Genomic DNA, 23,527 nt, shown 5'->3' with positions numbered 1-23,527 from the left:
TTCCGCAGATGTGTGACAGCCTGCCAGATGCTGGCATACAAATGAGCCCATGCCATTCACCCTTAAAACAGCCATATGTAAAATAATCATTGTCATCATGAGAATGATGATAACTGATATCTATATAGTTATTTTCATCCCAACCGCCCTGAGCACTGAGCAGACAAACTGGGACCCTTTAGCTTGTTGTCTTTGAAGTACAGCCGCCTCTGGGGTAGGAAGCAGCCATCTTTCAAAGCAGCCTTGGAAAAGCACCAACCACCAGACAGGTCTTCTTAAATCAGATGTTGTTTAGTGTCATTTCCATGGTGCTTCTTATCCACTGAAAGAGGCAGAAGAAACATGGTTCTGGATAGAAAAGTGTGGGATTCCCAAAGTATGGTATGAGTAACCCTGACATGGGAGGCAAGCTGCTTCTAAATACTATGTGGATGTTCTTTGTTTTCATAATTATGTATTTATGACAATGAATATTATAAAACGCAACTGTCATATCCTATGATATCACAGATACTGAAAAATCCATTTAAATTATGCGGTGCGTATATGTAACGAAAAGTACTATTAAGTACTTAAGTAGCCATTAAGGCAAGTAGTGTTGCAATATGGTTTTTTAAAGTCATAGCTTCCAGTGACTAGCATTTGGTGTGACATTGGCATTGTGCTTGAGAACACAGTCTTTGGAGTCCGATAAGCCTAAAGTTCTCACCCAGCTCTACTACTTGCTGGCTGTGTAAGCTTTAACATGGCTCTTAACTTAGCCAAATCCCTACATCACGATCTGTAGAGAAGAGCTCTGTCAAAGAGGATTGTTTGACTTTTGTGAAAGGTGTTTATAAACATGCACATATACTCATACATATGCATATATATGTGTACATATACGCTTAGGGCAGTACCTTGCTAAGTAAATGATCAGTGAACAGGGACTGCCACAATCATAATTATCTTAATAATTATTTGGTTATATTTATTTTTTACTGCACTGGGTCTTTGTTGCTGTGCTCAGGCTTTCTCTAGTTGTGGTGAGTGGGGATTCTTCCGTTGTGCCACATGGGCTTCTCCTCTTGCAGAGCGTGGGCTCTAGGCACATGGGCGGCAGTAGTTGTAGCTCATGGACTTTTGAGCACTGACTCAGTAGTTATGGAGCACGGGCTTAGTTGCCCTATGGCACGTGGAATCTTCCCGGAAAAAGGATCGAACCTGTGTCCCCTGTTTTGGCAAGTTGCGTTCTTAACCACAGGACCACCAGGAAAGTCTACAGTCATAATTATTGTTGAAAGTAAAAGGAAACTAGAAAAGTTGAGTGTTAGAACGGTAGACTATATTCTTTTGAATTTATTACCTGGGTCTTCTCAGTTCTAGACACCCCCTTCAGTTCTGCTGTTTGGTGTTCTTTGCAAGATGTTGCTCATTATACCCTAGTTACCAGATATCTACAAGGTCTCTGAGGTCCAGGCCTTGTGTTTAGCACCATACCAGAGGGAGACATTCCTAGCCTTATGGCACCTGATCTTGTATCCTCTTCCTTCCATCCATAGTCAACCTGTCCCTGTTTTGTGTAACAGGTTCTAGCATAACATGGTCAGACTTTGGCCTTAAGGGGTTAACTGCATCAGGACAATAAAAACTCATTTCTAGATTAGTGGTTTTCTAGGGCAAAAGGCAGCCCTGACTTTTCATTAAAGGAGGGATGTTTCTTAATTATGAAACTTATGATCTACCTAGGATCCTTTGAACTCTGTTCTCAGTTCTAAGAAGGAGTTGACTCTGGGCTCCTACCTAGTCCATTTTTGAACCTATTAAATAAATCCATATCAAGTAAAAGTAATGATACAGCCCTCACAACTATATACTGAGACCTAGTTTGTGCTAGGCACTGCATTAAGCCATGGGGATACAAGAATAAAAAGAAACAAATTTTCTGCCTTTAGAATGACATTAATCAAATAATCACACTAATGAATATATAATTACAAACTGAAGTAAATCCTGCAAGGAAAGGAAATATGGTTTGGTGAATGCATTTTTAAAAACCTGATGTAGACTAGGGAATAAAAGAAGGCTTTGCTGAGGAACTGATTGTTGCGTTGAGATTTGTAAGAAGATGAGCATGAGCTAACTTGGTAAAGATCAGTCCATCGTGTACAAAGGTCCTGTGTAGGAGGGAGCATGATGTGTTGGTGGAACTCAAGGAGGTCCAGAGAGTGAAGTAAATTTGTAAGCAACGCTGGAAACATGAGCAAAGGACATACCTTGTGTAACCCCAGTCTCTAGACATGAGACAGAGGATTTCTCTGGGAGAAACCAACTGGATTCTAGGGTGCGTCATCTCTGAATTGGTCTTTATCACCCCTCTGCATCAGCCTCACTTGTCAACTGAGCAGAGGTCCTTTTGGATTTTGATTCCCTGATCATAACCACAACTTTTGGCTTCTAGTTTCTGTCCACTCCCTAGTACCATGGACAGCAGCCTTCCTTTTAACCCAATAGAATTTTTCTGGGCAGGCTTTGAGGGAAGCTAATGGCACCCCACTCCAGTACTCTTGCCTGGAAAATCCCATGGACGGAGGAGCCTGGTGGGCTGCAGTCCATGGGGTCGCTGAGTCAGACACAACTGAGCGACTTCACTTTCACTTTTCACTTTCATGCATTGGAGAAGGAAATGGCAACCCACTCCAGTGTTCTTGCCTGGAGAATCCCAGGGACGGCCGAGCCTGGTGGGCTGCCGTCTGTGGGGTCGCACAGAGTCAGACACGACTGAAGTGACTTAGCAGCAGCATGGGGCTTCCCAAATTTCTCTCCCTTGCTGCTGTTGCGGCTTTATCCCATGGCTTAATGCAGTGCCTAGCACCAACTAGGTGCTCAGTATATAGTTGCTAAGGACTGTCTCTTTACTTTTACTTGATATGGATTTATTTAACGAGTTGCATAATGGACTAGGTAGGAGCCCAGGGTCAGCTCCTTCTTAGTCCTGTCCACAACTGCACATATCAATCTTAGTCTGACATTTAGTGTAAAAGCAGAGCATCCCTTCCGATGACGCATCCAGCACATTGGCATGTGTGTGCCAGAGCACCCCCTTCCTTGCCATATTAAATGCCACCTTGGTGGATTTTCCCAGGCCTGGTGCCTTGCTTGTGTGGTTGCTGACCCTCTGCGTCTGAAACCGGATCTAGGACTTTGGGGGACTGAGGATTCCTCTGCCCTTTGAGCCTCATGTTATCAGGAGAAAGGATGAGAAAGCAACTCTGCAGACTTCTTCTGGGGCTCCTTGAACTTCCTTGGAGTTGTGTCACTTAGTATTTGGGAAGGCAGACTCTGGAGTCAGATTTACTGGATTTGAATCCAGCTTCCTCTCCTAAAAGCTGTGACCTTGCAAGTGTTTTAACATTTCTCTGGCCTTCAATTTCCTCATCAGTTAATGGGGATAATAGAAGGTTATTGTGAGGTTTAAATGAGGTAGTCATTAAAGTACTTAGCTGAGTGCCTGGCACAAAGTGAAGACTATAAACAGTAGCTTTTATTGTTGGGGGCATATTTCAAGTCCCCTATTCTTCTTACCCTGGATCCCATTCTTGTTGCTTGGATCCCATTCTCTCCTAAGAAAAGCACAGATTAAATGATCCACAACCCAGGTGGTGCAATGGTAAAGAATCTGCTTGCCAGTGCAGGAGACATAAGAAATTGGGTTTGATCCCTGGGCTGGGAAAATCCTCTGGAGCAGGAAATGGAAACCCACTCCAGTATTCTTGCCTGAGAACCCCATAGACAGAGGAGCCTGGTGGGCCACAGTCCATGGAGTTGCAAAGAGTTGGACACAACTGAGCGACTGAGCACGCATACATCCAGGCCTGGTATCTTGGCCTATTGACCTACTGTGAGTTTTCTGCATCATAAAAAAAAAAAAAAAAAAAAAAAAAACCTTGCCTAAAGAAGGCTGCTAAGTCACAAGAATAAATTAAAGTAAAACCCAGAAACATTTAAAGATTTTTATTTTGTTGGAATATAGTTGATGTATAATGTTGTGTTAGTTTCTGCTGTACAGCAAAGTGAATCAGTTATACATATACATGTATCTACTCTCTTTAGATTCCATTCACATATAGGTAATTACAGAGTGTTGAGTAGAGTTCTCTGTAGATAGCTAATGAGGACTCATCAACATTTACTGGGCACTTTTGGTGTGCACTGGAGATGCCAAGATGAATAAAAAATCCATCCCTGATATCATGGTCCTTGTCATCTAGAGGGAGGATGAATTCAATCAGAAGCAAAACCAGTAGGAGAGGGTATATGTGGGTGTGTAGCAAGAGACAGACAGATTGGCATGTTACAGTGAATTAGCCTGACCAACCCAAAGTCTGTAAGGCCAGCAGTCAGGCACAGAAAGACCACAAGAAGCTGGAACACAGAGGCAGGAACACCACAGGCCACGTTCACATATGGCCATCAAGATGGAAGAGTGAGGGAAGGAAGAGAAGTTATGGTCTCAGCATCTGTTGGGATCTCTTCCTCAAGGAAGACCTAAACCTTTAAATGCCTTCCAACAGACTAGTTGAGGCCCACCCAGGATAACCTCCCTTATGATTCAATTAAAGTCAACTGATTGGGGCCTTTAACCAGGTCTGCAGAGTCCATTATAACAGCATGTAGATCACTTGGACTGAACACTGGGAAAACCTGTGCGTGTGTGCAGAGAGGCTGCTTTCTCTCTTTTGTCCCTCAATTCACCCAAGAGAATGAACCTTGTTACCCCACCACAACCGGAAACATTTTAGAAATGTTGAGCTTCACCAAGTTAGCATTTCACAAAGCTTCCAAAGTGAGCATGTGGACCGAGGGAGACAGACATGTAACCATACTAGGGAGGATGAGACTGACAGTCTTTTTGGGGCGGGGGAGGGGGGTGCCTCTATGAAGTAGCAGGTGGATTACATCATCTCCTATAGTTTTCTTCCTTTTTTTGTTGATAAATTCACAAGTTCAAAGGCATTTAAAATGAGGGTTAGGTAGTAACTGGCCACAGGATTTGAGATTAAAATCTAGACCTGTTTGTTGTTTAGTTGCTAAGTCATGTCCAACTCTTTGCAACCCTATGGGTGTAGCCTGCCAGGCTCCTCTGTCCATGGGATTTCCCAGGCAAAAACACTGGAGTGGGTTGCCATTTTCTTCTCCAGGGCATCTTCCCAACCCAGGGATTGAACATGCCTCTCCTGCATTGGCAGGTGGATTCTTTAACACTGAGTCACCAGTGAAGCTCCAAATCTAGGCCTATCTCACTCTTATATTCCAGGAAAATGCCCTCTATCACAGTATCTTAAGTGTATTCCTAGAGGTACGGTCAAGGTGCTATGGATACATGGGTAGGAAGGATCATGAAAGAAGGGCTGGAATATTTCATACAGAAAATAACACGTGGATTGGCCTTTAAAGGAGGTATTGAGTATTTTCTAATGGAGAAATTTCAAGCTCTGTGTCACATGAATAGGCAAGAGGCTGTGGTTATGGGACTTTCAAGTACCCCCCACCCACAGCTGTAAAGGACATCTTATCCCATGTCTTTCGCAGCTCAACACGTATCCAAAAGCACCGCCTAGGGCACCATGTGTCTCTTTGTCAGTCCTCTCATAGTGAGCCTAGCAACTGGCAAAGCCCTCCATGAATATTTGCACATTGGCTTTTTTTAAGCTCTTAAGAGAGGAAGATCCCTCGGAGTCCTCTCTGGAGATTTTCAGTGTGTTGCCATCAAGCAGCAAGTCCTTTCTGCTGACAAGATCTGGATGGCTTGTAATCACTGCTTTCTATCCAAAGATTAAATTCAGACTTTGAATAAAGATTTCAGATAAACTCTTTTTCCCTAAAACAGAATCCAGCTCTAATATGCCCAGTTTTCAAGGTCATGATAAGGCTATTCTCCACTTTCAGTACTGGCAGACTTGAAATGCTATCTGAAAAGCCTCGACTGCTTTTGAACATGGGTGTCTTACCCAGGTAAATCTAGAGTCCAGCCTCTTGCTGGGCTCTGCTACCAGTAGTTGGCTTAGAAAGAAAAGGGAGGGAAAAAATCTTCTCAGTATCAGCAAAATTAACAGAGATAAAGACAGAAGCATATGCGAATATCTTGAAAAACTCACAAACCTAATGCATATAAAAGCTATCTTTGGAAAAAAAGACATGTTTTCTTTGAAAGTTTGGATTATTCAATCCACTGCAAAAACATTTAATAAATAACTTTTTCTCCCCTGTCTTATTTGATCATCAAAATTTCTCAGACTAACAGAGTTAACAGAATGATACCCATTCAAAGGCAAAGAAATTGAAATCCTGAGAGAGAGAAAATGACTTTCCCATATCTTGGAGCAAAATAGAGGTGGAAACAAAACGAATTCTAATCTTTTGACCCCACTTGTTACAATTGCAGTATTTATCACAATATTGTCTTCAGCTTTACCCAGAGGTGCGGTTCCTGGTTTCTCAACTGTCTCATAGATGGTTCTAAGCCAAGGAAACTACTTTACTCACTGTTTGTTTTCTTGATTTAATAATATGGATTCATTGTAGATATTATAAAATGACCTATAATCTCAACACCTAATTTTGTGTATATACAAGGAATTTACATCACAATTTTAATGCTGGTTAATTTCCACAGAAAAATAAGGACATTTTTTTTAATTCTTAATTTATCCAGAAAGTCTTATTCTGTTCAATCTAGGGTCATACACAAACACACACACACACACGTGTGCACACATACACACTGCCTATTCACACATATATACTTTCTCCCTTCCCTGTTCTGTCTATTTAACAGTTATTACTACCTAATAAACTATATATTCTATTTATTTATCTAGCTTGTTTAGTGACCATGTTCCCTTCTAGAAAATAGGATCCATGGTTCAGGGGATTTTTTGATCTGCTGTGGTCACAGCTATAGGTCCTGTGCCTGGAATCTATCCCTGGCAGATTCTTTGTGAATATTTATGAAATGCATGAAGGAACAAATAGATGAACCCAAGCTAGCATTATTAAAGGATAACTTAATACTAACCTTAAAATCAAATCCCCCTGTAATATATAACTATATTTTCTTCCATTCTGTTCTCTCTCTCTAATTCTTTTTACATGGCTATGATCAGACTGTATATATTTTGTATCTAACTTACCTCACCTAAAATTATACATATGTATAATAAGCATTAAAAAAAATCTTGTCTTTTTCAATCTTAAAATAGTACAACTTCATTAAAAGAAAATGTAGAAATGAAAAAACTGATAATTGGAAAGAAATTCATAGACCCACCCCAGTAGAACTATCAATGACATTTGGTAGTTTTGCCTTTTAGGCCATCAGTTTCAGAGTATAAATTTTAAATGGCATTATGGTCACACTATGGAGAAGGAAACGGCAACCCACTCCAGTGTTCTTGCCTGGAGAATCCCATGGACGGAGAAGACTGGTGGGCTGCAGTCCATGGGGTCGCACAGAGTCGGACACGACTGAAGCGACTTAGCAGCAGCAGCAGCAGGGTCACACTATACATAGAATTTTTCCTGCAAGTTGTTTAACAGACTTGGCATTTCACTGCATAAACAATTTAATGATATCAACCAGAGTTTACACAATCATTTCCCTATTTCTGTGTATTAAGGTTGTTGTTAGTCTTTCTCCTTTATAATGTTTCTATAGGCATTTTTATAGAAAACTTTTCCAAATTTGGGATCAAGGAAATGACTCTTGAATGGTCCCTGTCTCCCCTTGAGCATCCTGCCTTAACCCTCTTCATCTCCTTACCCTACCGCTGATGTAATTTATGGTCTTGGCTTTTTATTTGTTTGAAGCTGATCCCTTAAGAGGTAACCTCCTAGTGTCTTCAATTATTATTTTAAATGATGCCTTAGGCCATTGCCTGGCACAGCAGTGCCCTCACCTTCCCGCCTCCTGCCTTCCAAGCATAGAGCTCAGCTGCCAAACTGGCTGTGCCCCCTCCCATCCCCAGCACTGCCTCCAGTCCCAGCAGAGAGGCAAATTAACCCCTTTTGTTAGCAGAGGTAATTTGCCTGGGCTCAGCATTAATAAGGAATGCTATAAGCGGTTGGGGTCAGGATGAACAGATCTGTCAAGCCCCAGGGTTAATTTAATAGCAATCTGTTGGCTGTCTGCCTTGTATATTAGCCATGAATCCATTGCTCTGTTTTGCCTTTGCTGTTTAGTTCTTTGGGACAACAGGGAAATAATTTGGATAGAGAGCTCTAAAAGATGAGAAAGAGAAAATTGACTGTCAATATGCATCATTCCATTTCCAAGATAATACAGGGAGCCAGGCATTACTCCCTTTCGTTCTCCTTCCCTCCCAGCATGAAGGGCACAACCGCACATGCTGGAGGTGTGTGTCTCCCTTGAGAGCGGTGTAAGGAAAAAGACTGAGTTTACAGAGAATGCATGTAAAATATGCTCTCTTGTCATCCCCACACACCGTTGAATTTTTGGAAACTAGACTCCTCCTAAATGTTTTTAGAACTCAGAAAATCCTCCATCAGTTAATAATTCAAGAAATCCTTTACCATGTTTATGTCTCAACTTACGTTTCCTTAAAAAAAAAAAATCACATCAGAGAACACAAAAATCCTAGGTCAGATGCTGGGTCCAAATTCTGGTTCTGAAAAGTATAGCGCCCAGAGTGGTAGGCAAATTTAACAAGCACCAGTTCCAAGCAGAATCCCTCTCAGATCAGCCAGGGGAGTTTCAAAAGAGACAGAATTACATTGCTGGGAAAGGCTGGCTCTGTGGGAGCTATTCATCAGTGAAGGAGGATGGCATGTGGTCAGGAACCAGGCTCTAGAGTCGAACAAACCTGGGTTCAGATCCCAGCTCCACCCGCTACCATCATGTAACATTAAGTAACGTACCTCAGCCACTGTTTCCTCTGCTTGAAAACAGGTCTATTAATAATATTAGCATCATAAGGATGAGGTGAAGATCAAATGAGACAGTGCGTGGCACTTGATGAACATTGGCAACTGCTTTTTATTTTCGTATTATCTTTCTTGTTGTCCTTATCATCACAATTACTAAAAAGAGGATTGGAGTCATGGCTTTTCTTCTGAACCCCATAAATTCAGACCCAAAGAAGCACTCTATTTAGTCACAAGGAAGATGCTTGGGTGTGAGGGACAGTGGGCAGGCTTGGAGGTCCAGGATGGATGGCGGGGAAGGAGAGAGGAAGGGTCCAGTGGCAGCAACCCTAAGCACATTCAGTTCTCATGGTGTTCTTGAAGGTGGAGGATGCTCCTGGTTTCATATATATGTTTAAGCACTTCGTTTTCACACGTTCTAACTTGTGAGCTTTATTTTTAGGTGAGAAAAAAAGTAACCATAGATGTAGCACCTCCCCCTCCCACACAGCCAAGATCCTTTCCAGTTAGCTTGTTTTTAGAGCTGTACTGGTAGAGGTTGAGAAAGCTAACACCAGATTTTCTTGCCCTATTTTGGGAAAAGAAAAACATGCTCACTGGCACAGTGGAGTATGGAGGCTCTTTCTGGAGGGAAATGAAATCTGACAACAGCTGAACACCAACCTCTGCTCACCCCACCCTGTATTGTGGCCACAAAGCCCAGGGCATGCGTGGGTCAGGGGGCTGGGAAGAACCCCAGAGCTGCAGCTTGGGGCCTTCTTTTGGGGGGAAACAGGCTCCTGTTCCCCAGCACGTGATGCTAACTGTGATAATATTTATAACTCTGGGAGCAGTTGAGAAGGTAGTATTTCATGAGTCCAGGGGACCTACATTCTCCAGAGACACAAGTAATATCTGCATCTGGGTTGCTGAGGGAAATTGTAGCAAAATGTAATGTTAGTTCAATCTCAAGAAAATTTTAGAAAGAACCCAACAGGATTTATAAGAGATAATTGAAGGAGAAAGAGGCACAACCAGATACACAGCCATTATTGCATCAAACTACATGCCAGAGCATGGGTGATATTTGCTAATAGATGACTACTGAGTTAGTGCTAATGTGACTAAAAATATCAGTGCATTTACTCATTACTCTTTTAAACTCTAAGGAGGAGATTAGGCCACCAACCTCACAAAAAAACATAGACTTTTATCCATCCCAGTCAAACAGAACTGTCTCAAGTTATTGCTTGTTGATTCAATGCAGTGTTTTCCAAAATGTGATTCGTCAGTTCCTGGCACACCCATAAATGTGTTCATTTTAATTATTAAATGCATTTATTTCAGGTGTGTTATTTAAAATGTAACTAGCTTATTAAACTGATGATTTCATGAATATTGGATTACTGATTACGAGGCTGAGTAAAGAAAAAAGTAAGTCGATTTAAGTTCACCCATAGAAACAAATGTTAAGTTGAAAAATGCTACCCGGTAAACAGGTGGGGCGAAATCACAAACGTGGTTCAACAGTGAGAATCATTTTGGTTCACAGCATCCACATCAAGAGACCTCTTCCTATGCAGGTTCTCAGACAGCAAGCCCTCAGGCACCTCCCTACCTGCACCCAGGTCCCCCACGCTCTCAGTAGGGATATGAATGGAACAAACTCACCCCCACTAAGGTGTTTGTTTCTATTAGGTCACCATCACATTGATAGATGAAAGGCCAAATGTTTCATTTCAATACACAAGGATATGTTCCTTAAAAATAGAGGTATGATGATTCTTCATCAAAAAGGAAAATACTCAGGACAAAAAAAGGGAAAACTATGATAAAACTAAGGGTATATTACAAGGGAGGCCAGAACTATCCTGCTGTACAATTGGATGGCTTTTCTTTAATAATTGAACTCCCACACAAGCTCTAAAGCAAATCACAGTTTATGGAGATTTGAGATCCTGTATATCTTCAGTAAGAGAAATTTTGCATAATTACTAAAAAGTACAAATCTTGCACCTGGGATAAAATCCTACCACTGCCACTCTAGCCATGTGACTTGGGACACGTTACTTACATACTCTGAGACTCTGTTTCCACCCTTTAAAAAACAGAGATAAGTGAAGTGTTGATTAGAGAGCTGTATAAGGATTAAATGAAAGAAAGCACTCGACGTGCTTTGGACAGCAATTGAACTTTAGTCAGTGCTCAATAAACGGTAGCAGCTGTTGTTATTATAATTTCATTGACATATTATTTTTGTTATTTTATTGCAGTAAAATTATTTTACAATTTTGTGTTAGTCTCTGCTGTCCAATGAAGTAAATCAGCTATAAGTATACATATATCCCCTCCCCCTTGAGCTTCCTTCCCACCCACCCCCATCCCACCCAGCCAGGTCATCACCGAGCTCCAAGCTGAGCTCCCTGTGTTATACAGCAGCTTCCGACTAGCTGTCTGTTTTACACATGGGGTGTATATATGTCAGTGCTTCTCTCCCAGTTGTCCCACCCTCCCCTGCCCTCCCTGCGTCCACAAGTCCATTCTGTACAGTTGTGTCTCTATTCCTGACCTGCTACTAGGCTCATCAGTACTATTTTTCTAGATTCCACATATATACATTAGTATATGGTGTTTCTTTTTCTCTTTGTGACTTACTTAACTCTGTATGACAGCTTTAAGTTCATCCACACATCTCTACAAATGATCTAATTTCTTTCCCTTTTATGACTGAATACTATTCCACTGTATATGTGTACCAAATCTTCTTTATCCACTCATCTGTCATTGAACATTTAGGTTGCTTCCGTGTCCTGGCTATTGTAAATAGTGCCGCAGTGAATGTTGGGGTATACATGTCCTTCTAAATTATGATTTTCTCAGGGTATACGCCCAGTAGTGGGATTGCTGGGTCATACAATAGTTCTGATTTGAGTTTTTTAAGGAACCTCCATAGTGGCTGACTCAATTTACATTCCCAACCAACAGTGCAGGAAGGTTCCCTTCTCTGCACACCCTCTCTAAAGATCCAGGGGATTTTGTGGGAGAAGATTCACAGTCTGTCCTAGATACAATTTATCAGCCCAGGAGTTTGGTTAAAATTTCAAATATATCGAATTATTTAGTTGTGATGGGACTGGTTTCTTAACCACTGTTGTAAAATGAGAAATGAAAGCCCTTGCAGCCTGGCACAATTTAGCCTGACTGTGTGAGCAGGTAACCTTAATGTGGATGGAGCATCTACATGTTACGGGGGATGGAACCCTGATTAGGGCCTGGGGAGACCTGAGGTCTAGTTCTGCCTTTGGCCACTGAACATCCCTGGGCCTCATCTGTGTGGGTCCAGTGATAGCTGCCTGTCTGCCCAGAGTCCTGATGAGGATCCTCCGTGTGTGCTCAGTGCTGACCTGTTCCTCTAGATAAAGCAACGATGCTTAGTCCCCGCTGAGGCACCCCTCCCCGTGGTCCCCTCCTTGACTCGTCTGTGCCAGATATCGTGGACATCAAGCCAGCCAACATGGAGGAGCTCACGGAGGTGATCACGGCGGCCGAGTTCCACCCCCACCACTGCAACACCTTCGTGTACAGCAGCAGCAAAGGGACAATCCGGCTGTGTGACATGCGGGCGTCGGCGCTGTGTGACCGGCACACCAAGTGTGAGTAGCCAGCCACCCCGCGGCTGATGCAGTGGGTGCGCCACCGGCCCCTGACGTGCAGAAGGAGAAGCGGGAGGGCCGGGGGGGGGGTGGGGGTTGCTCTCCTTCCCCACCTCAGACACACCAGGAGTAAGAAGACTACACATGTGTTGTCCTGACTCGGGAGTCAGCTCCAAGTCTGGTGTTTGAGTAAAGAGAAAACCTCGTGTCGAGTCCCACCAACACTGGCTTTGGGCCACGGAATACAGAGGTGAATCAGACATGAGTCCTGTCATCGTCACATGGTGATATGGTCTGAACTATGTTTTAAGATCTGTCTTGCGGCTCTGGGGAAAATGAACCTGAGGACGAGAAGCAGGGTTGGGAAGACCAGTTAGGAGAGAGTTGTGATATCAGGCAGGAGACTTGGGTGGCCTGGACAAGGGCAGGGTGTAGAAGTGGAGAGGAATGGGTGGGTTCTGGACGGATCTTGGCAGTAGAATGAGCTGGACTTGCTGGACAGTGGGGGAGCCTGCGAATACACAGGAATCAAGAATTGCACCTGGGGACGGTGACTAAGTTCATGCTTTAGCGTGTATTTGGAAGTTGTTGAGAGTAGAGCTTAAGAGTTCTCATTGTAAAGAAATTGCAACTCTGCATGGTGATGGATGCTAACGGAATGTAAATATTTGCACTGCTCTTGCCTGGCAAATCCCATGGACGGAGGAGTCTGGTAGGCTGCAGTCCATGGGGTTGCAAAGAGTCGGACACAATTGAGCGACTTCCCTTTCACTTTTCACTTTCATCCATTGGAGAAGGAAATGGCAACCCACTCCAGTGTTCTCGCCTGGAGAATCCCAGGGACGGGGGAGCCTGGTGGGCTGCCATCTATGGGGTCACACAGAGTCGGACACGACTGAAGTGACTTAGCAGCGACAGCATACATATATCAAGTCATTAAGTCTCATGAAACTAATATACTGTTATATGTCAATTATATCTCAATTTTTTTTTAAAAGTAGCAGCTGAGGGGCAGGGTTATTAGCTTCGTGGAGAGGGTGAGGCTTTGAGAAGCAGCACCCTAGAAGGCGCAGTGGTTCTAGTGGGCACTCAGGAGGGCTTCAGAGAGGGGGGTGGGGTCGAACCCCCACAGGCCTAGGGGTCACGCTGGAGTTTTCGTGGTGTTGATGGTGCAGAGCGGCTCCAAACTCATGGAGGCTGAGTGGTTGGCTGCCAAAGGCTAAGACCAATGTAAGCAAGTGAAGTGAGAGCCAGGTGTAGTGGACAGGACGGACCTGGGGCTAGTAGAGAGGTTTTCTAGAAAACAAAATGCTTCCTGGAGTAAAGGTGCCTGGAGGGCAGCCGTCATCCGTACCCAGGGTCAGGCTAAACAACGTGCAGCTTCCAAGATGCTCAGGAGCCACAGGATCTGTGTGTCTGGCCAGCACCATCTTCCGGGGCCACTCTGCCACTGCAGCTTGCTGTGAAGAATGGGGAAGGAAGCCCTCTCTCCCCCGCAGCCCCAGTTTTTTCATTTTAATTCCTAGTGACGTGAGCGAAGTGATGATCATCTGTATGAGATGTGGCTGGGAGTGGGGTGACTATCTAGATAATTTTGATCATGTCCATGTACTCCTTTGCTGTGAGGAATATTGCCCAGTGCAGCTGGTCTGACTAGTGTGGTGGGATGTAGATTGTGTGGCTCCTGGAGTCATACAGACCCAGGTCAGAGCCAGGCTAATCTCTTATTAGCCATCTGACTTTGTCCAACTTTCCCTTACCTTTCCGAGCCTGTTTTCTCATATGAAAAATGGGTAAGATAATATCATCCACTTCATGGGTTTGTTGCAGGGCTTAGAAGAGATAATCATTAAGAATTGTTAACGAGATGTGTCATACTAAGTGTATTTTACGCTTCTGGAAGATTTTGATTCAGATGCTCCACATGTCCAGTACTCAATAGTCATGTGTAGCTACTCTATTGGATGGTGCTGACTTAAGACTGACCTAAGACATTCCCTTCATTGCAGAAGGTTCTCTTGAAGACTACTGATCTGTAGTACTGGGTCGCTGAGGACATGGACTTGTTCTGTTTTGTTCACTGTTGTTTCCCCAGCACCTAAAATAGTACCTGGCTCGTGATAGATGCTTTATCAATGTTTGTTAGTGTCTGTGCTGATGTTGATCTTTGAGCCAATAAGGGAGACTGATATGGCTGGTATATAAAGAATGACTTGGACAAGGAACAGGTGAAGTTCAGGAGGAATGCAAGAGCCTGATCATAATGGCCATGATAATGGACTTAAATTTTGTTTCAAACTCAATGAACTGCCACTAAAGTCACCAGAGGACTAATCTGACTACAATTATTGTTTTGGAGAAGTTGCTTAGACTGAAGAAGAAGGATGGATGTTGGGTTCTGTCTGGGAGAACAAAGGGACACAAGGAAAGAGGTTAGGAAGATCCTATAATGACCACAAGGATTTCTTAACAATGCATTGTTAAATTAAGGGCACAGGATTCTTTCTTTGGTGGAGGTGGCTGTCCTGTGCATTGTAGAATGCTTTTTAGCATACCTGGTCTTTTCACACTAGATACAAGCAGCAAAGGCCCCAGTTGTGACAACTAAAAATGACTCCAGACATTGTGAAATATCCTGGGGTGAAAATTGCTTCTAGCTGAGAACCGCACATCTAGACTAAAATTTATTGGCAGGTCTTCAACATGATCTCCCTGTATCTGTGATCTGTCCATTACTTAAAAGCATTCTGAGGAGTACAATGGAAAGGTAAGACATTGTAAGACCAACACTCAAGCAATGTCAAGTTTGGCTGATGGGGAAAGATGTACCCGGGACACCCAAATGAAAGGTGGAGACAATTAGGGATGTGGACATTTGTAGGGGCGTGGGATACTGGAAGGAGACCTCAAAGTGGGGAGGCAGAGGCTGAGGAGTCATGTTGAAGCACAAGTAGGATTTGGTTAGGTGAGAAATAGAGAGAAGGGTGTTTTTGGCCATGCACACAAGGGCATGGCTTTCAGGGCAAAAACCTAAAGTTATGAAGTGATGTAGCACCTTTAAAGAGTCTTAGCAAGAAGTGTTGGGCTTGGGTTAAAGAGGAATATGGAGAAAATGAGGTCAAATAGGTATGAAGGTTTATATCAAGTCAGTGGTTGAATATCAGAGTCAAAAGTTTATGCCTTCATTCATTCATTCATTCACTGAGTACCTGCTCTATACCCAGAGTCTGGCTCCTCTGATAGCTAGTCCTTCTTAAACTTCTGCACCAGGTACAGCACTCCCAGAGCCAGGCCATGAACCTTGCTGCTGTGAAGGAAGGGCAGTGCAAAGCAATTCAGCCTCTCTGATGTGCTCCGGGTGGGCTGGCCTCTCAGCAAAAGCGAAACGCCACACACCTGGCAGAGGCCCAGCACCTGAGGGGACGTGCTGACCACAGACGGTTTTCTTTGAAGTCTTATTTTTCCATCTTAAAATTTCACATGGGTTTTACATTTTATTCCCATAAAATGACTACTTTCCACTTAATTTAATATTTACATTTCTACCCAACCCCAAATTTCAAACAAAATTAACATTTCCAAAAGATGCAACATTTATCTATGGCTTCCTATACCACTTCGAGCACCCCCATATCCTCTTCCTCCTCCTCCCTGACCTCCAAGGATATATACGTCTGCCCCAGTTTGAGAAGCACAGTTCCTAGTATGTGAAGAGCAATTGGAGATCACTTGGTTGGAGAACAGAATTATAGAATTTATATTTTATGGAAGATTAACACAGTGGTGGTAGGAAGAAACAGGAGAATTAGAAGGTTGTGCCTTTGTTTCAATACAGTGGAAATTCATAACCTAGATAAGGATGGTAGCTATGGAACTAGAAGAGAAAGAAAAGGGGAAAAATAAACATTTTCTTTTAAAATAACTGTGGGGATGTAAAGCAATATTAGAGATTGGCATTCATCACACATGGATATTACTTATTCAATATCCTTCCCCTCTAGAGGAAGACAGGAACTGAATCTATTGGGTTGACCAAATAATTCATTCAGACTTTTTCATAAGATGTTACAGAAAAGCCCAAGTGAACTTTTTAGCTATCCCAATATTTTGCTCACATTGTATCACAAAGGACTGACATACAAACAGGTGCTCAGTAAATATTGATTCCATAAATAAATGTACGCCTTAGGGTTGAAATAAATGACATGTGGCTTGTGGACTCATAAGAAGCCATATGGAAAGAGAGTGAGGGGGTGAGGACCAGTCTGGGACAGGGTCCCAGTTGTGTGGGAGGTGACATGAGTCGTCTAACTGGGCTTGAAGGGCCACCGACCCAAAATGGGTGGTAGAGAAGGCACGAGAAACCAGGTGTGTTCACAGCCCAGTGTGGCAGACACCAGCCTGGGCTCTGGAGTCAGACAGACGCACACAAGGGCTGGATAGGGAGGAGGAAGCTGCCTAGAAGGCTCAATGAACTGTGAACTCAAGATGGAAAAAGGATAAGGCCTTAGAAAGTTCCAGAATTAGAATGGCTTAGAGCAGAAGCATCAGAATCAGAACTCAGCTCTGACAGCAGCTGTGTGACCCCCCAAATCAAGTTATTGAATCCCTCTGAATCTCAAGCTCCTCCTTTGAACATAGAGATAATGAAGACTGTCTCACAGGGCTGGTTATTCATGAGGAGTAACTGTCATTGTGTGTCGAAAAGCTGAGCCCTGAGTCAGGCACATGGAAGTCAGCAAATGTCAGCAGCTGTTACCACAGTTACTCCTCCTGTGCATGCATGCTAAGTCACTTCAGTTGTGTCCGACTCTTTGTGACCCCATGGACTGTAGCCCAGGCTCTTCTGTCCATGGGATTCTCCAGGCAAGAATACTGGAGTGGGTTGCCATGTCCTTCTCCAGGTACTCCTCCTGAGTGTCCCTGATTTGAGGTTGGCGGCTACAAGGAGGGCAAAACTCCAACCCTCCTTCCAGATACATAAGCCCCGTTATTCATTTATTTAACTAGTATTTGTTGACCACAAACTATATGTGAGGTACTGTGCCTGACTCTGGGACACAGTGATGAGCAAAGCCGGGTCTGCTTTCTTCCTTCTTGCAGCTCAAGGTCAGTATTGGTGAGGGTCTGCAGAGAAACGGAGCCAGTAGGAGACATATATCTTTTATACATATATATGTATAATGTATATACACATACATACACATGCATATGTGTATATGCATGTATTACATGTGTGTATATAAATATGAAATAATTGTTAGAAGTATTTGGGTCATGCAATTAGGGAGACCAACAGGTCCCAGGACCTGCAGTGTGCCTGCAGGAGACCCAGAAGAGCTGATGAAGTACTTTTAATGCAAAGGCGGGCAGGCTTGTGGTCCAAGAAGAGCCAATGTTCCAGTTCAACAGCAAAGGCAGGGAAAAATTGATGTCCATGCTGGAAGGAGTCAGGCAGCAGAATTTTCTCTTACTGGAGGGAGGGTCAGCTTTTTTTTCTATTCAGATCTTCAGCTGATGGAATAGGGCCCACCCCCATTAGGAAGGACAATCTGCTTTACCCAGACTATTAATTTAAATGTTAAATTCACTCAAAAACAACCCTCCAAAAACTGCAGGATTATGTCCGACCAAATATCTGGCCACCCCATTGCATAAGATGAACCATCACACTGTCTGAGGAGGGAAGATACATTCATCAGAGAATCCCAGATAGATATGACATCATGACTGTAATAAGTGGTATGAAAACAGAGCCTTGTGGTGCTGGGAGGGGATGTAACAAGGACCTTATATCCCAAGGCAGTGACCTCTGAGCTTCTGCCTAAAGACAGAGAAGCTCCCTGAGGAAGATATTGGGGAGAATCATTGAGCCCACACATCCAGGTGTTCCTGGAGGCTGCTCCTCCCTACAGTCTGGGTCGCACACAGCCCTGGAGAAGCAGAACCCAGTGGACAGTCCCTAGGGAGGCCAGGAGCGAGCCAGCCATTTGCAGACCCCTGCCGCATCCTTGCCTCCCCGCGCCCAATCCCGACATCAACAGCACTCGGAATTGCCAGCCGCCAGCCTCCTAATCTAATTAAGGAGCGAACGAAATTCATTTTCTTGACTCAGTCCAAAGTGCCGACCTTCCTCGGTGAGCATCTCCCTTTGTTTGGCTGCTGCAGTGGCGGCCCCAGCTCCCGCCAGCTGGGAAAACAAGTTCAATCTGACCTCGCGCCTGACATTTCATATTGATTTTCTCCATCCTCCTCCAACACCAGCCTTCCGCAGACCATGGTTCAGCCCGGGTGTGCAAACGGAATTGAGACAGTTCATCAGAGTTCAAAATGAAAAGCAACATTGGCTTTCGGAGATGAGCTCTGAAAGGAGGGTATTTAATAACCGTCGATGTTTAATCAAAATGCCGAGGAGATTCGTGCTATCAGAGCTGCATATATTAATTTCCATATGTCCCTCACTCTGCATACTCAGCAGGGGTTGGAAAGGATGATTCTCTTCCTCATCTCTCAATTTTTTTTTCTATCGCTCCTGGCAGTAGTGACAAGGGTTGTGTTTGCAGTTTGAGATTCTAATGCCTGAAACAATAGGGTGCTGATGGCAGCAGCAGGGGCTGAGCTGTTTTGCTTTTCCCTTTTAATGTGTGAGTACTGGGAGTTGGGGCTTCCCTGGTGGCTCAGTGGTAAAGAGTTCACCTTCTAATGTAGGAGACATAGGTTCGATTCCTGAGTCAGGAGGATCTCCTGAAGGAGGAAATGGCAACCCACTCCAGTATTGCTTAGAGAATCCCATGGACAGAGGAGCCTGGCAGGCTACAGTCCATGGGGTTGCAAAGAGTCAGACACTTAGCAACTAAACAACAACAATTAGGAGTTGAGTGAAAAAACTGGCCAGATGTGGTGAATGACAACCTCGGAAAGGGGAGAGACATTAAATTTAAACTCCCTTCCCAGCCCCATGGGAATCTGGTCCCTGCCCACCTTTCCATCCTCAATCCCTTGTAGTCTGACAACAATGGCCTGCTTTCTGCACCTTCAGCACACCCAGCCCTTTCCTGCCTCAGGCCCTTTGCACAGCCTGTCCCCTACCTGAAATGCCCTCCCACCATGCCCTCCCTTGTCTGGACTACTCTCATTTTTTAGGTGTCTGGGGAAATACCTCTCAAAGATGACTTCTCTGTTTCCCCATCTTCACTCTATTTCTACTACATCACCCTACTTTATTTCCCTGCATATTTCTTTGTTCTCAACTATAGACATTTTTCTTCCTCTGTCTCCCTGACTAGAATGTAGACTTCATAAAGGGATGTGTGCATGCTATGTCACTTCAGTCCTGTCCGACCCCGTGCAACCCCATGGACTGTGGCCTACAGGCTCCTCTGTCCACAGGATTCTCCAGGCAAGAATACTGGAGTGGGTTGCCACACCCTCTTCCAAGTGATCTTCCCGACCAAGGGACCAAACTCACGTCTCATTACATCTCTTGCATTGGCAGGCAGGTTCTTTACCACTAGCACCACCTGGGAAGCCCCCATAAAGGCAGGAACTTTATTTCTTTGACCAACCACTGCATTACTAACACTTAGCATAATGCCCAGCTATAAGTGAGGCTTCACTGAGCAACTGTGGTGGAAAGGCAGGCAGGTGGGAAAAGGCAGTTGAAAGAAGGGGTTTTCAGTTATGAGAGTTATTATAACAAAGTACCGTGGGCTGGGCAACTTAAAAAACAAAATGTAATTATCTCCCTGTTCTGGAGGCTAGAAGTCCTGGACCAAGGCATCACCGGGATTGGTTTCCTCTGAAGACCGTGGAGAAAGGATCTCTTCCAGGGCTCTCCCCTTGGCTTGCTACTGACCATCCTCTCCCTGTGTCTTCATGTCATCTTCTCTCTGCATGTGTCTGGGTCCCAAACTGTCCTTCTTATAAGGACACTAGTCATACTGGATTAGGGTCAACCCTCATGACCTCATTTTTTAAATTTAATTACAGCTTTAAAGATCCTACCTCCAAATATGGTTATATTCTGAAGCACTGAGGATTAGAACTTCAATGTAAGAATTTGGGGGCGGGGTACACAATTTGGCCCCTAGTAGAAGACCTGAAAATAATCCAGAGCACAGTCCCTGGGGCTGACAGATCCAGGGGTGGGTCCCGGGCTTGTTCGCCACAGGCAGCCTGAGCAGGTTGCCAACGCTGATCGTTTCCTAAAGATGGTGAGGCTGAAAAGTGGGCATGGATCTGGGGCACTTGGTGCAACCCCAACCCGTCATGAGCACACAGTGCCTGTGGCTCGTATTGAATGAGGTGGGGACCAGAGGACAGGGGCAATAAAGCCTGTACGTGGAGCCTCCACACCTCCCCACGTGTTTTATGGTGATGATGTCTGGGTGCTTTCATGTGGTGTGGAAGCATAATTTCTCTCTGAATAAAGGGGACTTGAACTGATTTTCCTGGAGGAGGGCATGGCAACCCACTCCAGTATTCTGGCCTGGAGAATCCCATGGATAGAGCAGCCCGGTGGGCTACAGTCCATGGGTCTCAAAGAGTTGGACACAACCGAAGCGACTTAGCATGCATGCAGGCAGGAACTGATTTTAAAGGTGATGAGGTGCTAAGAAGTCTGTTTCCTACTCAAAAATCATGTATAAGCATCCTGAGTAAGCAGAGTTTAACAGCATATAAGAAAAGCAGAAGCTTAGGTGTATGGGATTGCCAGATACACACCATTGAATATAAAGTGGATTTTAAAAAAATAAAGCAAGAACCTAAGGTATAGCACAGGGAACTGTATTTCATATCCTGTAATAATCTATAACAGAAAAGAATATGAAATATATATATATAACTAAATCACTTTGCTCTACACCTGAAACTAACACAATATTGTAAATCAACTCTACTTCAATTTAAATAAGTCATTTTAAGAAAACTAGCAACTGGAATCCTCAAATGGGAGTGGGAATTGAGAAAGGGGTTCCATGAAGGGCCATAGAGATGTGACTTGCCAACGACCTTTGGACACAGTTAAAGATGGAGCATGCGGGGAAATGCTTATGATAAATGTTAAAGCAGGATGCAGGGTTACAAACCAATCCTGAATTCAGCAGTGTGAAGATAAGGACAAGGGGGTGTTCATGAAAGGGATGATGTCAGGGCACTGAAATGCAGGCAGTTTTCCTATTTTCCAGATTCTCCCCAAGGTTGCAGTTTTACTTCTTTAATTGGAAGAAGTTTGGTGGCTAACCAGAGAGCCTGCTGGGTGCCTCAGCTCCAAGATGGACAAAAGGGATTCCCTCCACACACACCCTGGACAGCACCTGTTTTAGGTCCTTAGGATGGGCAAGGCAGTGTGAAACCTAGGATGAAGTCTCCTGTCTTAGTCCATTCGAGCTGATGTAATTGAATACCAAAGATTGGATGGCTTAAACAACAGACATCTGTCTCTTGGTTCTGGATGCTAAGAAGTCCAGGATAAGGCACCAGCAGATTCAGTGTGGGGTGCAGACCCGCTTCTTGGTCCACAGATGGCCATCTTCTTGCTGGGTCCTTGCACAGCAGAAGGATGTGCGGGTACCTTGGAGTCTCTTTCTCATAAGGGCACTAATCACATTCGTGAGAGCACCACCCTCATGACCTAATCACCTCCCCAACCCCTCTTCAGATACCATCACACTGGACGTTACATTTCAGTGTAAGAATTTCTTTTTTGGGGGGTGCTGCGCCTGATCTTAGTTGTGGCATGAGAGATCTTCACTGCAGCATGTGGGCTCTTAGTTTTGGACTGTGGGATCTAGTTCCCTGACCAGGGATTGCACCTGGGCCCCCTGTATCAGGAGTGCAGGGTCTTAGCCAGTGGACCACCAGGGAAGTCCCTCAGCATACGAGTTTAAAGGGACACAGTCATTCATTCTATAGCATTGCCCAGAAGCACAGCCCAGATCATATCAGCTTTGTTTCTTCCCTTCTGTCAAACTAAACTGAGAGTAAACTCACAGATAGGGCCAAATCAGGGGAGGAAAATCAAAGTGGTATTCACTGTCAGTCTACATCCATGACCTAAAACAGGTTACTTAACCTGTGTCTATATTTGCTTACCTATAGCATATGACTAGTAGCAGCACTTACCTTATTATGGGGCTTATGAGGATTAAATGAGAAGACACCGTGAAGCCTTAGAACAATGCCTGGCCCATGAAAGAGCTCCATGTTAGTTATGGTTGCAGAGGTGATGCTGTCTTATTTCCCTTCCACATGTGTCGACTAAGAGCAGGAATGGGGTGGGAAGTAGCCGTGGTCATTATGTAATCATGTCAGCAGCTTTAATCACAGCTAACTTCTGTGGCATTTACAATATTAAGAGAGTAAGCCAAGGTCCTGACAACCCTATGGGGGCCAGATGATTATTAGTCACATTTTATAGATGAGAAAACTAGCTAAGAGAGGAAATGATAGTCTTACGGCCACCAGAGAACAAGTGACAACTGGGTTTGATCCAGATGCACACCTCTTAACCAGGACTCTAGAAATCACTTATTCAGCTAAGATTTTTTCAACACCTTCTCATTCCTGCCTTCAGGAAGCTTTGATTCTAGCAGAAGATATACAAGTATACAAATGAGTGAGGTATTAATAATTTCTGACATTGAAAAAAGCTATAAGAAAATTAAAGGACTAAAGAGTTGCTGGTGCAATGCTATTTCCCTAGGGTGGTGAGGGAAAGTCTTGGAATTAAGACCTGAATTATCAAAAGGAGCCAAACAGAGAACACCAGAATGGGAAGACCCTGACATAGAAACAACCATGTGTGAATACCCAGAAGGGGAAAGACCTGTGCTTGAAAACTGATGTGCTGGGGACCAGTGTGGAGGGTGAGGCTGAAAATGTATGCTGGACCAGAGCATGGGGAGCCTCACGGGGAGACCAGAGTGCTGGATTTCATTCTAGGCGTGACCAAAGCTAATAGACAGCTCTAA

The 23,527-nt window shown here is 44.0% G+C and overlaps 1 protein-coding gene across 25 annotated transcripts in view; it reads left to right on the top strand.

The window, feature by feature from the left end:
• Positions 1 to 23,527, top strand: part of PPP2R2B (protein phosphatase 2 regulatory subunit Bbeta) — a 705,283-nt gene that overhangs the window by 633,535 nt on the left and 48,221 nt on the right. For all 25 annotated transcript variants that reach the window (XM_055557503.1, XM_055557439.1, XM_055557489.1 and 22 more), the window contains one exon: positions 12,390 to 12,554. In XM_055557503.1, the coding sequence (XP_055413478.1) occupies positions 12,390 to 12,554 (165 nt within the window). The remainder of the gene's footprint in view (positions 1 to 12,389; positions 12,555 to 23,527) is intronic.

The sequence above is a fragment of the Bubalus kerabau genome, chromosome 1, assembly GCF_029407905.1.
Source record: "Bubalus kerabau isolate K-KA32 ecotype Philippines breed swamp buffalo chromosome 1, PCC_UOA_SB_1v2, whole genome shotgun sequence".
NCBI lineage: Eukaryota > Metazoa > Chordata > Mammalia > Artiodactyla > Bovidae > Bubalus > Bubalus kerabau.
Note: the sequence above shows the minus strand (reverse complement) of the source record. Positions and strands in the feature narration are given on the sequence as shown.